Below are 14905 nucleotides of genomic sequence, written 5' to 3'. Positions count from 1 at the left end.
TCTTAATGTTGACGAGTCCACTAATGCTGCAGGCAGGGCATTCCACGCCCTTACTACTCTCTGAGTAAAGAACCTACCTCTAACATCTGTCCTATATCTCTCACCCCTCAATTTAAAGCTATGTCCCCTCGTGCTAGCCATCATCATCCGAGGAAAAAGGTTCTCACTATCCACCCTATCTAATCCTCTGATCATCTTGTATGCCTCAATTAAGTCACCTCTTAACCTTCTTCTCTCTAACGAAAACAACCTCAAGCCCCTCAGCCTTTCCTCATACGATTTTCCCACCATACCAGGCAACATCCTGGTAAATCTCCTCTGCACCCTTTCCAACACTTCCACATATTTCCTATAATACAGCGACCAGAACTGTACGCAATACTCCAAATGCGGCCGCACCAGAGTTTTGTACAGTTGCAGCATGACCTCCTGGCTCCAAAACTCAATCCCTCTACCAATAAAAGCTAACACACCGTACGCCTTCTTAACAACCCTATCAACCTGGGTGCCAACTTTCAGGGATCTATGCACATGGACACCCAGATCCCTCTGTTCATCCACACTACCAAGTATCTTACCATTAGCCCAGTACTCTGTATTCCTGTTACTCCTTTCAAAGTGAATCACCTCACATTTTTCCGCATTAAACTCCATTTGCCACCTCTCAGCCCAGCTCTGCAGCTTATCTGTGTCTCTCTGTAACCTGCCACTTCCCTCCGCACTGTCTACAACTCCACTGACTTTAGTGTCATCCGCAAATTTACTAATCCATCCCTCCACGCCCTCATCCAGGTCATTAATAAAAATGACAAACAGCAGTGGCCCCAAAACAGATCCTTGCGGTACACCACTAGTAACTGAACTCCAGGATGAATATTTCCCATCAACCACCACCCTCTGTTTTCTTACAGCTAGCCAATTCCTGATCCAAACCACTAAATCACCCTCAATCTCATGTGTCCGTATTTTTTGCAAAAGCTTACCATGGGGAACCTTATCAAATGCTTTGCTGAAATCCATGTACACCACATCAACCGCTTTACCCTCATCCATCTCTTTGGTCACCTTCTCAAAGAACTCAATAAGGTTTGTGAGGCACGACCTACCCTTCACAAAACCGTGCTGACTATCCCTAATCAAATTATTCCTTTCTAGGTGATTATAAATCCTATCTCTTATAATCCTTTCCAATACATTGCCCACAACAGAAGTAAGGCTCACCGGTCTATAATTACCAGGGTTGTCTCTACTCCCCTTCTTGAACAAGGGGACAACATTTGCTATCCTCCAGTCTTCTGGCACTGTTCCTGTAGACAATGACGACACAAAGATCAAAGCCAAAGGCTCTGCAATCTCCTCTCTAGCCTCCCAGAGAATCCTTGGATAAATCCCATCCGGCCCAGGGGACTTATCTATTTTTACCCTTTCCAGAATTGCTAACACCCCCTCCTTATGAACATCAATCCCATCCAGTCCAACAGCCTGCATCTCAGTACTCCCCTCGACAACACTGTCCCTCTCCAGTGTGAATACCGACGAAAAATATTCATTTAGTGCCTCTCCTACCTCTTCAGACTCCACGCACAACTTCCCACTACTGTCCTTGACTGGCCCTAATCTTACCCGAGTCATTCTTTTACTCCTGACATACCTATAGAAAGCTTTAGGATTTTCCTTGATCCTACCTGCCAAAGACTTCTCATGTCCCCTCCTGGCTCTTCTTAACTCTTTCTTTAGGTCCTTCCTGGCTAACTTGTAACTCTCAAGTGCCTTAACTGAGCCTTCACGTCTCATCTTAACATAAGTCTCCTTCTTCCTCTTCACAAGAGATTCAACCTCCTTAGAAAACCAAGTCAGATGTCCCTCAGTCCCTACATTCAGCAACAAATGCCAAACATGACACATGCAATAAGCTTCCTGAAGAAGCACGTCACTAAAATGTGCACAATACCCAAGTGAACAAAATATATTGTGAATGTATGCACACATATATATTTAATATGCATAACATAACAATGTCTCGATACCCACCCCCCCATTGTGCCCTAAATATTTCTTAATCTTTCTTTTACAATCACTGCACGTCGATACGACATCAACATCAGTAGCTGATGAGGAGGCAGGCTGCTGAAAGCGATACTCCACTATGTTCAATGAGGCAGATGGCCTCTGATGGCCTAAAGCCTGAGGCTCCAGACCTACTGGAGTTCTCCTGCATTGGGGTGGAGGCACCTTCCTCAGCCTCACCTACTGCCGCTCTAGGTCATCGGCAGAGGATGAGGTGCACTCACTGGCCCTAGGAATGTCCAGAGAGTGTTCCCCCAGGGTGGTTCCTGCTTCCTCCCGGTGTGCAAAGACACCTTCCTATGTCCCTGAGGTGAAGGGGCACTGAGAGGGAGATCCAGTTGTCTCATTCCCCTTTCACAGTGTCACTGCTGTGCTGAGCCCGTGGCTAGAGTGACAGAATGCAGCTTCTCGTGCATATGGGTTGTGTAATAAACCTGGCTCCCCACGATGGTCACCAAACTCTCTGTGAAGGAAGTTATCCACTCATAATCCAGAGCTATGGCGGAAGCCAAGGCTTGGCCGGACTCCTCCGCCATCCGCGCGAGGTTCTGCATCGTCTCTGAAACCACCACCAGATGTTTCCCTGCCTGTCTCTGCATCTCCAGCTGTCTTACTGTGGCTGAGACCAGAGGCCCATCATCAACCTGGGGCTCAGCATGGGCCTGATCTCAAACAGTCCTCCTCCCACAGTTCAGGAGCCTCAGTTAACACAGCTTCCCTCAGCTGCTGGGATGTGTCTGTGAAGTGGTCAAGAGTATGTACCCCTGATCCTATACACAAACCTTCGGAAAGCCACATGAGTGTAACCATTCAGCTGGCAGATGAGGGAGAAGCAGATGGCAGTGCATCCTCCAGAGGTTCTTCACCTTAATCAGAGGTGGAGCTGTTTGTTAGCACTATTGGCTTTCGCTTTTTCAGACTGTGGTGATGACCTGTAGTGCTGAACAGCAAAAAGACATTTAACGAAAAGCTCAGTCTATCAGGAAACGACAGTTTCATGTGTGTCTCTAATATGTCGATGCGTCAACACCAGCTTGGAGGCATTCTCATTCTGCTGGTTGGCTAGTCCAGCATTGCCTTCTGCAACTGAGCACCCTTCCCTTTCTCCAGCAATCTCCCAGGCCTCCAGCTCCAAAAACATGATCACCTCCTCTGCCAGGCTGCCTTAGTCATGCGGGAGGGCCTCCTGTTCCCATCTGGCCTTTCCCGGATGGACAGGAAAAGAAACTTGAGAGAGGCATCGCTATACTGTCAGGCTGTTCTTTATGGTGAGACATCCTCATGAATGGGAGGGGGTAGTAGTGATGGGGATCCAAGAATATAAATGAATTAACAGATGAATGGGGTAACATTGGGGGTTAACTTATAGAGGGTATCAAGAGAGGATGGAGGTTTGGCGCTATGTAGAAACTTTCCAGTTGGCCCTCATTACAGCCATACTGGCACAGCAATATTGTGACTCTTTCAAGAAGTTATATTTTTAAGTTACACTTCAAAAGACTGAAATTCAAAGTGGCTTCAGAAGACATCAGATACTTTAATGGATTACAAAATGTTATCCCATCGCCAGAGAAAGAACAAAGAACAGTACAACACAGGAAACAGGCCCTTCGGCCCTCCAAAGATAAAAGAGGAACCTCTTTCTGATATTGACTCAGTGTTTACCAGGCCAAGAGATAAACGAAACCCCAATGACACTGTCATTGTAAAAATGTGAATTCTCCTTTTCAAACACAAAAAGCTTCAGAAACCACAGGTGGGCTTTTGTTAGTTCCTTTGGAAAGGTTTTAAACTAGTATGACAGCGGGATGGGAACCAAAGGGTAGGCTTAGATGGGTCAGATTCAGATAAGGAAATGGGAGGTAGAACATTAGTTAGTGACAGTAAGAAGTCTTAAAACACCAGGTTTTAAAGTCCAACAGGTTTATTTGGTATCATGAGCTTTCGGAGCACTGCTCCATTGTTGGCTTCACAGGCACGGCATATATAGACACAGACTCAATTACAAGATAATGGTTGGAACGCAAATTTTTGGTTAGTGATGTGGTCAGCAACTTGGAAAGACAACAGAAATTAAGACTGAAAAACGTCCAGCAAAGGAAATTGACTGGGTTGAGCTGTTTATACTTCAATGCAAGGGCTATCACAAACAAAGCAGATGAACTAAGGGCACAGATAGACACATGGCAGCATGATGCTATTATAAGGGAAACCTGGCTAAAGGAGGGGCAAAATTGGCAGCTCAATAAACCTGGATATAGAGTTTTCAGGCTGGATAGAGTGGGTGACAAAAAAGGAGCGGGTAGCATTATTGGTTGAAGAATCAATTACAGTTGTGAGCAGGGATGATGTACTAAATGGATTAACAAATGAGACTTTATGGGTTGGACTTAGGGATAAAAAAGTGGCAGTCACACTCCTAGGAGTATATACAGGCCCCCAAATAATGAGAGGGAGATAGAAGAACATATATGTAGACATACTTCCGCATGTAGGAATAAGTGGGCAATCATAATAGGAGACTTTAACTATTCCAATATCAACTGGGTTTCAAACACCTGAATTTTCAACCTCTTGTGGCTCTCTGCAACAGTCTTTGTAGCCACAGAGAAATCCCTGCTTTACAAGTTTACTTCCAGCCAAAACATCAACTCAACCAAGAAACATTGAGCCCACAATAGAGACTCAGTAAATTCTATTTTTATAGTTACTGTCTTACCTTCAATTATATCTAGTTTTTGGGTGTGTATGTGGTAGCATGAGTGACTCATGTGAGTGGGATATCAAGCTTTAGTTTAACCTTCAAGGCAAGTGCGTGTGAGAAATAAAGTAACTTTCTTCATTTTTAATACACAAAAGCTTGCTGCTGAGTTGTTTAAATTGACTCAATCCTCCAAGGGTAAGAAAATACACAACCATATACAAATATATTTGATCATGGGCAATAAAAGGTAACATTTAAAATTGTTTATGACACACTGCAGGTGGATGATTACTTCTCCCAATCAGCACCAATTCTCCCTGCCTGCAGAGACTCCTTCCTGCTTTGTTGGTTTTGATTTGATTGCTACAATAAAAGTTTTAAAAGTGAAATCTTGTGCAACGGTTTCCTCCATTGGGGTTGTTTGAGACGTTCAGTTCCTTTGTGCTATTGCTCTCCACAGGGATCACAACAATATACCCAAAGAACTGCTGCTAAGTACAAATAACATTCAGTGATGTCTGCTTTAATTGCCATTAACTAACAGTTGTTAGTTTAACTGTATGGATATATAATGTCAAATTCATTACAAAATCGCTACTAGTGAAAACAAAATGATTTCTGCTAATGACTAATTAGACATCGCAGATTGTCAAAAAAGTTCAAAGTCCTTACCTCTGTTTCATCTTTGGCAGGACAAGTTGGGTCATCTGCAAATGATTACAAGAGACTAATGCACCAAGATACATTTGATAAATCTTTTTAAATATGTGTGTCCTTTGACAGTGTCCAGCTGTGCTAAAATCACCCCACAAAATTATTTCTTGCTGGTATTGAATTGTGAACCTTGAAATGAAAGCATATCTAGTCCCCAGTGTCCAGTAGGATGAGAGGTATTTTATGGTGGGTTAAAGGTCTCTGCTTCCTATTTCCACATTGGCCACAACAGACTGATGCATACATATCACCATAGAAAATTCCTCCAGCTGATACACTATCACAGTCTCTAGTAACTGTACTGGATGTTCAGAAATCATCTGAACATGATCCAAATTCATCAGCCAAGGATGGATACAGGCAACAGGTTCCCCTCCTTCTCCTGTCCTACAACTTTTTAATGTGGATTACCTTCTTGAATCTCCTTTTAAAATTTACAAACTTCAGATTTACACTAAAAACAGGCAGAGCTTCATTTTCATATCAATCCAGTTTTTCAAACTTGCAATAGGTTCATTTACAATGACTTTGCCATCAGTGGTGTAAGAATCCACATTTATCTAGGTATTAGAATGCAAATTATTGCATTTGCATAACAAGACATACTAATATATCTGTTTAATGGTAGCGATTTAACAATTGCAAATGTCTTTCACTTGTAGACTTTAGCCAGGACATAGCCAAGAACAGAGACAAAAACATGAAATAATAACCATCAAATGCCCACTTTAACTGTGCCTGGTGTCACACATGTCTGAGAGAAGATAAGCAAATTGTAAGCACTGGACAACATACCTTGGCAACAGATACCATATTAACAGCGATCATATCATCGATGGTCTAATGTACAGACACAAAAAGATCGGAAAGTAATTCGTTAGGATTAGAATCAGCACGAGCACAAGTGTTTAACAGACACTAACATTTTCATATAGCAAATTACAATTCAGGTTTTCTCACAAAATTTAAAATAATAATACAAAGCAGATTTGAAACTGTCTTCTCAACAGTCAAATGACACTATGGGCGGGATTCTCCAACCATTCATGCCAGCGGGATTCTCCGGTCCTGCTGCTGTGAATGCCAGATTCTCCGTCCTTTCTGGCAGCGGCGGCGGGACACGGATGGCCGAAGGACTCCAGCCTTAATTTACCATTGAGCAGTGATGGAAGCAGGGAGGTTAATCCAGCCCATTGGAATGTTAACCCTGCAGCTACCCAGCAGGAAACTTCAAAATAGTAAATCACCAATGTATATCTATCTAATGGCGCAACTAAAATTAAAAAATAATCCTCAAATATTACAGCTGTAGAAATATATCAATGATTATTCCACTTCAGAATTGTGTCGAATTATGTTGAAATCCACACCCCCAATCCCCACCCCACCACCACCTTTCCAAAAGCCACAGATTCTGGCTGGGTTACAGGTGTCAATACTTCTCATCCAAGTATTCTTCCTATGTCAAGAAGCACTAGGTTTGGACAACAGAAAATGAATGGGGGTGGGGTAGGACTACCAGATTCCCAGTCTTGCCAGCACCACCGCCAACCAGCAGGAATCTTCCTCCATTCCATCCACAGCAGCCTTCAACTACCGTGTCACATATACATAAGGGTGGGTTCAAAATGTCCAGCCAATTTCTCTGCTTCTCGCCTCAACTACCACTTGACCCAAGGACCATGAAAAAGAAGTGGTGGTAAATTGTAAAGCAATACCAACAAATGCAAAATGTAACAGCGAGAGGAAGAGAGCATAATCGTCAGCATCCGTCCACCTCTTCAGGCCCATTACCATTTCACACAACTTAACAACAGCTTCTTTTTAAATTGCATGAGTTTCAGGGGCAGGCCCACCCTGCCCATCCCAATTAGGTAGCCAACAGTTGTAATTTGAATGTAATTAGCGGGCTTGAAGCCTAAGTCAAAGCCCTTCTGCCATTCACTCGCCTCCCCTCTGGGACCTGCACTGGGCAAGCTTTGGTGCTGGTCATGAGCATCATGGACTTTGCGCGTTGGACCCTGATGAGGGTCAAGGAGCTAAGTGCAGTGCCTAAGTGCTCCTCTGTCGCTGCCAGTCTGCAGAAGAAGGGTCTCCCAAAGGTCCAGGAGATAACCTTGGCACTCTCCTCCAGGATGGGGATCTTATGACTAGACCATCCCTTCTAGCCCTGGGAAACCTGAACATCACTCTTGGCATAGTGATTTCAAGAATCGCTCTGATCAAAGTCTTCATTCTGGTCTGTGTACTGTGAAAGCTTTGAAGTGGCCTGGTCACTTTAATCTCCTTGTCCCCTGGCCACCTGGCAGGCTTCCAAACCACAGCAGCACTTCATTCTGCAAAAGGCATTCCCCTTTCTCTCTCGCAGAAGCTGCCGGTGTGCGAAGACTCCTTTCAAGTCCTCTGACTTGACAGGAGACGTCACTCTCACTGGTGGGGGGGGGGAAGGAATTCCTTTCTCCACAGTAGCTCACTCAGCCCCATTTTTTTAACATTGCATTTATTCCCAGTCTCTGAGCCTTCCTAGAAAGCACAAATCCTTGGAAATCCCTTGAAGTCCTTTGCTTTCCTTTGAAAACCTTAAATTTTATAGAGCAGCCTAACAAACCTTTGATTGACAGCCTAATGGTTTTTGCACAGCATGCAGTGTTTATCTTTCCCTTCACGGTTCAATGCACCTGAATTGCAACCCCCCCCCCCCCCCCCCCCCCACTAACCCTAACCGCAATGTTTATACACTAGGATCACCATCGAGCCTGCATGGTGTATGTGTGTGCACGGGGTTGGGGGGGGGGGGGTGGGGGAGCGGTGTGTGATCTGTTCTTTACGTGGTGGGGCGGGATGTTCCTCTATGATGATGAGCTGGTGATGCTCCCCAGGTCAGTGGATGGGGTCACCATTTCCAATGTGGCAGGGTGGGGGGTCTGTCTGTCAGCACGGAGACTGGGCGCCCCGATCACTGAACAGCTGGGCTGGCGGAGGTGTTCCCCACGATGCGCAAGGGTGGGAGAATCCCACTCACAGCTGCTGCTAACAGCAGCGGGAAACACTCCAGTTAGACTCAAAGTGGGTGTTGAAAAGCAGAGCTCCTGGCCTGGCAGAGAGCAGCATTTATATCCCACAGCATTTATATCCGAGGAAGCTTCAGGGGCACACTTCAATATTTCTGACAAAGAAACTCGACTGATGTAGTCTTGACAAAGCTGGACAAACATTTTATGACAAAACTTAACAGAGATATGATTTCAAATCAATAACGTAGTCTTTTTTCAAAGTATTAGCAAATGTATTACAGGAACCCTCCACATGCCTCAGGATTTTTATACTTTAGCAATTCTCTAAAAGCAACTGTGTTCCTTAAATCACCAGGAAATGTTTAACTTAAATATCACAAAACCACTTATGGAGCCATATACATACCGAGCGGGATTTTGCCCATCCCCAGTCACAGCGTGTATTGCAGCGGTGGAGGAGTCTCACCATTTGGTCCTGCTGCTGTCAACAGGGTTTCACATTGTTCACAGCCTCCATCACTGGGGAACCCATGGTGGATGGTCACTGTCGGCAGGACCGGAAGATCCCAACAGTGGGAACGGTGGCACAGTGGTTAGCACTGCTGACTCACAGCGCTAGGGTCCCGGGTTCGATTCCTGGCTTGGGTCACTGTCTGTCTGGAGTTTGCACATTCTCCCTGCGTGGGTTTCCTCCGAATGCTCCGGTTTCCTCCCAAATCCGTGTGGATTTGGTGGATTGGCCATGCTAAACTGCCCCTTACTGTCAGGGGGACTGGCTAGGGTAAATGCATGGGGCTAGGGGGATAGGGGCTGAGTGGGATTGTGATCAGTGCAGACTCAATGGGCCGAATGGCCTCCTTGTGTACTGTAGATTCTATGAACGACCGGAAGATCCTGACAGCGGGAACAACCGGAAGATCCCAACAGTGGGAATGGCTATGAAATCCCACCGACTGTCACATGTGGTGATGAATCTATCGAACATTAAAGGGTTGCTTTCACAAATAACCGCGAGATTCCGGCATTAAAAGATGAAAAGAGATGTACCTCATCAATGTCAGTCATTTCAAGGAACCGGCAAGGATTTGGGGTTTGCAGCATTCCAACGTTATTCACTGCAAGAAAAAGGAAAGTTAGTTGCATTTATTTTTACAATATATAAAAAAGTGATGCAAGTTTGTTGATCAATTCAACACCCAAACGATGAAAAAGAATCCAACTCAAATCGAGTGAAAACAGCTTTGCACAGTTCCCAAACTCAATTTATAATCCCAAAAGATTGAAAAAATATTCTTGCTGCTAGTTATGTTGTGGGTTTGTTCTTTTTACAATTGCTTCATCAGTCCTCTAGTTTAAAACATTTCTTAGTGCTTTTTTAAACTTTGCCATCTATTTCTGTTGAGGTTTTTTTAAAATAGCTGTAAAAGTAAGGAATGTCTCCAATATTCTGCAAACTGATTTCAGAGGGATTACCCACCTCAGTGGTATGCAATATCTTAAGAAGTATATATGGGGGGATTCTCCGGCCCCGCACACTCATGTGTAGACCATACTGGAGCCGCATAGAGCCGGAGAATCATGGGGGAGGGACCTAACACATTAGTGTCAGTAAGGACCACCTTGGGGATCTCCCAGCCCCCGCACCCCAACCTAATACAGTTCCTGCCCAGTCAGGGTGGGAACCAGTTTAGCATATTGAAATATTTATTTAAATATGCGTAGTCGGTTTCAAATGAGATTCTCCTTGCTCCCAGGATTCTCCAATTCTCGGGCACAGTGGGAACCTGGTCCCCACAAATGGAGACTAATCCTGATGTACACACTGGGGGGGGGGGGGGGGGGGGGGGGCTCAGAGACCATTGAAGCCTCCGAATGGCCAGGAACATGGCTGGGCTGTGTCCTGGCACTGCCAGGGTGCTGGAGGCAGTGCCAAGCGGGCAGATCTGATGCGGTGGCATCTGAAAGGGATGGGGTCTGAAGGCAGCAGGGCATGAAGGGGCGCGGGGCATGAAGCGGGACTCTTTGGGAGAGCCCCAATGCCCCAAAGCCAGAAATCTATGTTCGGTGTTGGGTGGGGAGATCAGATCAGATCAGCAATCTATGTTTGGGAAGGGGGGGGGGGGGGGGGGGGGGTGCGGGAGGGTGTGAGGGTGGGGGAGGGTATCAGGTCGGTGATCTATATTGGGGAAGGTGGGGGTGGGGAAACGTGCTATCAATGAGGAAGGGGAGGAGGGGATCCGATGTCCATGAGGGATGGAGAGGGATCTTCAACTTCCCTTTGAGATTGGGGCACTCTTTAAAAACAGCACCCAATCTCTGTGAAGCCAGGCTTGCCAGCATGTTTAGGCCAAACTCCTTTCAGAACGAGTGCAAAACCCACCCCCCCTCCCAAAAAATGACTAATTGAGGGATGATTGCAATCTAATTTGCACCTGTTTTCTCACCTGAAATGACACTTAGGCCGGAATCCTCCGACCCGAGCCGCAGCTGGGATTCTCCAGTCCCACTGCAGTAAATGGGGATTTGGCCAAGAACCAAAATCTCCGTTCTTCCTGGCAGTGGTGGCTGGGTGAACGATGTCAGAGAATCCTGACCTTAGTCATTTTTTGGGAAAATTCCATCCAGAGGCTGAAACACTCTGTATAATGCTTAAATCTACAAATCTGATTGAAGTTTCATGGTGTAGCCATAACAGAGTGTGAAACCCAGCTCCAATCATCCAATGATAATACTCCCAGTCTGAGACAACTCTTTATCTTGCTTGGCCAAGTTTCTTGTGGAAATTGTTGTTTGGGCTTTGGTCACGGCCAACTGATAATTGAAAAAAAGCTTTGAAAGAGGTAGCAATGTGGTGGGAGAATTCATATCGATTTCTGGCAACATTGGCAGCTGTGACGGCAGAGGCTATTTATCACTGCTTTCTTGTGGTGATAGTCTGGTCAGTTGTAGGTGGCTGCAGCCACAGTCTCAGCTTGATGACTGCATTGAGAACTTCATTGAAGTCGTCTTGCTGAAATCGAAACTAGCTCAGTCTCAAGTAGTGTAAATCCTCTCTGGACTCTTTACAAATTAAGAAGTCTAACAACACCAGGTTAAAGTCCAACAGGTTTATTTGGTAGCACAAGCCACTAGCTTTCGGAGCGCTGCCCCTTCATCAGGTGAGATCTGTTCACGAACAGGGCATATAAAGACACAAACTCAATTTACAAAATGATGGTTGGAATGCGAGTCTTTACAGGTAGCCAAGTCTTAAAGGTACAGACAATGTGAGTGGAGAGAGGGTTAAGCACAGGTTAAAGAGGTGTGTATTGTCTCCAGCCGGGACAGTTAGTGAGATTTTGCAAGCCCAGGCAAGTCGTGGGAGTTACAGATAGTGTGACATGAACCCAAGATCCCGGTTGAGGCCATCCTCATGTGTGCGGAACTTGGCTATCAGTCTCTGCTCAGCGACTCTGCGTTGTCGTGTGTCGTGAAGGCCACCTTGGAGAATGCTTACCCGAAGATCAGAGGCCGAATGCCCGTGACCTCTGAGGTCAAACACAGAAGACAAACACGGGACACGGCGGACAGAGTACCCTTCATCATCCAGTACTTCCCCGGAGCGGAGAAACTACGACATCTTCTCCGGAGCCTTCAACATGTCATTGATGAAGACGAACATCTCGCCAAGGCCATTCCCACACCCCCACTTCTTGCCTTCAAACAACCGCACAACCTCAAACAGACCATTGTCCGCAGCAAACTACCCAGCCTTCAGGAAAACAATGACCACAACACCACACAACCCTGCCACAGCAACCTCTGCAAGACGTGCCAGATCATCGACACGGATGCCATCATCTCACCTGAGAACACCATCCACCAGGTACACAGTACATACACTTGCAACTCGGCCAACGTTGTCTACCTGATACGCTGCAGGAAAGGATGTCCCGAGGCATGGTACATTGGGGAGACCATGCAGACGCTATGACAACGGATGAATGAACACCGCCCGACAATCACCAGGCAGGAGTATTCTCTTCCTGTTGGGGAACACTTCAGCGGTCACGGGCATTCGGCCTCTGATCTTCGGGTAAGCGTTCTCCAAGGCGGCCTTCACGACACATGACAACGCAGAATCGCTGAGCAGAGACTGATAGCCAAGTTCCGCACACATGAGGATGGCCTCAACCGGGATCTTGGGTTCATGTCACACTATCTGTAACCCCCACGACTTGCCTGGACTTGCAAAATCTCACTAACTGTCCCGGCTGGAGACAATACACATCTCTTTAACCTGTGCTTAACCCTCTCTCCACTCACATTCTCTGTACCTTTAAGACTTGATTACCTGTAAAGACTCGCATTCCAACTATTATTTTGTAAATTGAGTTTGTGTGTTTATATGCCCTGTTTGTGAACAGAACTCCCACTCACCTGACGAAGGAGCAGCGCTCCGAAAGCTCGTGGCTTTTGCTACCAAATAAACCTGTTGGACTTTAACCTGGTGTTGTGAGACTTCTTACTGTGTTTACCCCAGTCCAACGCCGGCATCTCCACATCATCTCTTTACAAATGGCAAGGTCATTATTATTTGTTTCAGGGATAACAGCAATTTGTGCCAGAGGATTCCACAACTTAGGCACCCAAAAACACATATTTAATTATTTGTGTTCATTTCTTCAATTTGTGCTCTTCCATTACCCTCTCAGAGACTGCCAGGGAAAAAAATATCACTATTGATCCCATCATATTTCTAATCTTCAAGGTCTTCATCAGGTTACTTCTTCACAATCTCAACTCAATGTGAACAGCTCAAATCACTCATAGAATCATAGAATCTTACAGTGCCGAAGGAGGCCATTCGGCCTATGAGTTTGCAATGACCACAATCCAACCCAGGCCCTATCCCCATAACCCCATGCATTTACCCTAGCTAGTCCCCCTGACACTAAGGGGCAATTTAGCATGGCCAATCCACCTAACCCGCACATCTTTGGACTCAAATCTCTTTTCATCACTGTGAACCCTCCTCTGTGATAACACCCGAAGTTCAATCCATGATGCAAAATGTAAGACCAATTTTGCAGTGCTATATAGCACATATGTGCCAGGACAGAATTTGATTATTTCAAACCTAATTTCTGATGTCCAAGGCAGTTGTGGCCAGAATCGGCTCCCATAATCATCTAGTGAAGTGGTATGTTGATCTACAAAGGATTTCACTTACTTACCCAGGACCCCAATTTCAAGTCCTTTCAGATTTTCTTCAATGTGCTCATAAATGTCCCTTTTAGTAAAGTTAACCTGAACTGCCTTTACTTTTCTTCCTGTGGCTTGCTCTGTCAATATACAAAAAAGAATGTTCACATGTTAAAAATACACACCATTCAGCATTCAACTGAACTTTACAACAAAAAAAATTGCAAAAGTATCTCAACTAATTCCCTGGGTATGACTGATTTAGTAATTTCAGGATTGTACATGTTAATATTTCTAACTTGTATGTTATGATAGCATTGGAGCTTCTATTTACTGAAATTCTTCCCCAGCACTGGCTGACCTTCACAAATAAATTTCCTTCTTTTTTTTCTCATTTTAATCAGCACTTCCCTGTTATCTAATACTCTGCTGCTCTAGCACGGAAACACCTCTGTTTAGACAAGATGGAGGCTTCCATGGCTGATCTATATTATTTTCTACAGTTGATGAGACTTCGGTCTCATATTCACACCATCACTAACACTGCATATTTCCACCTCTAGCATCGCTCAACTCTCTCCCTGTCTCAGCTCATCTGCTTCTGCAATCCTCATCCATGCTTTCGTTACCTCTAAACGCGACTATCCCAAGACACTCCCGGCTGGTCTCCCATATCCTACCCTTCATAAATTTGAGGTTAGCCAAAACTCTGCTGCCCTTGTCTTAATTCACAGCAAATCACTTTCCCTTATCAGTTCTGCTGACTTACATTGGCTCCCAGTCTAACAATGTCGTAATTTTAAAATTTCCATTCTTGTTTTCAAGTCTCCCCATGGTCTTGCTCGCTCCACCCCTGCAAACTCCTCCAGAACCCCAACCCTCCAAGATATCTAATTCTGGTTTATTTTGCATTCCCAATCATAATTGCTTCACCGTTGATGTTCAAGCCTTCAGTTGCCGAGGTGCCAAGTTCTGAAATACTTTTGTTGCACCTCTCTTTCTCTCTATGTCACTTTCCTCTTTTAAGGCACTCCTTAAAACCTACCTTGATCAAGCTTTTGATCATCTGACCTATTATCTCCTTATGTGGCTTGGTGCTTTATAATGCTCCTGTGAAGAGCCTTGGGATGTTGTTAAAGGTGCTATACATATATTATATATATATAAGTTGTTGCTGGACACTTGCCCAATAAAAATGTCAGATTTGGTTTTGGAAATTTCA

General features: G+C 45.1%; 1 protein-coding gene across 1 annotated transcript in view; it reads right to left on the bottom strand.

Moving 5' to 3' along the window:
- Nucleotides 1-2938: 2938 nt before the first annotated feature.
- hsd17b3 (hydroxysteroid (17-beta) dehydrogenase 3) overlaps nucleotides 2939-14905 on the bottom strand; it is a 30117-nt gene continuing 18150 nt past the window's right edge. The window contains exons 5-9 of the mRNA XM_078213869.1: nucleotides 13716-13823; nucleotides 9547-9614; nucleotides 6281-6325; nucleotides 5444-5478; nucleotides 2939-2999 (exon numbers count right to left, since the gene is read on the bottom strand). Coding sequence (XP_078069995.1) covers nucleotides 2939-2999; nucleotides 5444-5478; nucleotides 6281-6325; nucleotides 9547-9614; nucleotides 13716-13823 — 317 coding nt within the window. The remainder of the gene's footprint in view (nucleotides 3000-5443; nucleotides 5479-6280; nucleotides 6326-9546; nucleotides 9615-13715; nucleotides 13824-14905) is intronic.

This window comes from Mustelus asterias, chromosome 6, assembly GCF_964213995.1.
Source record: "Mustelus asterias chromosome 6, sMusAst1.hap1.1, whole genome shotgun sequence".
In the NCBI taxonomy this organism is placed as follows: Eukaryota; Metazoa; Chordata; class Chondrichthyes; order Carcharhiniformes; family Triakidae; genus Mustelus; species Mustelus asterias.
This window is presented reverse-complemented; position numbering and strand designations above follow the sequence as displayed.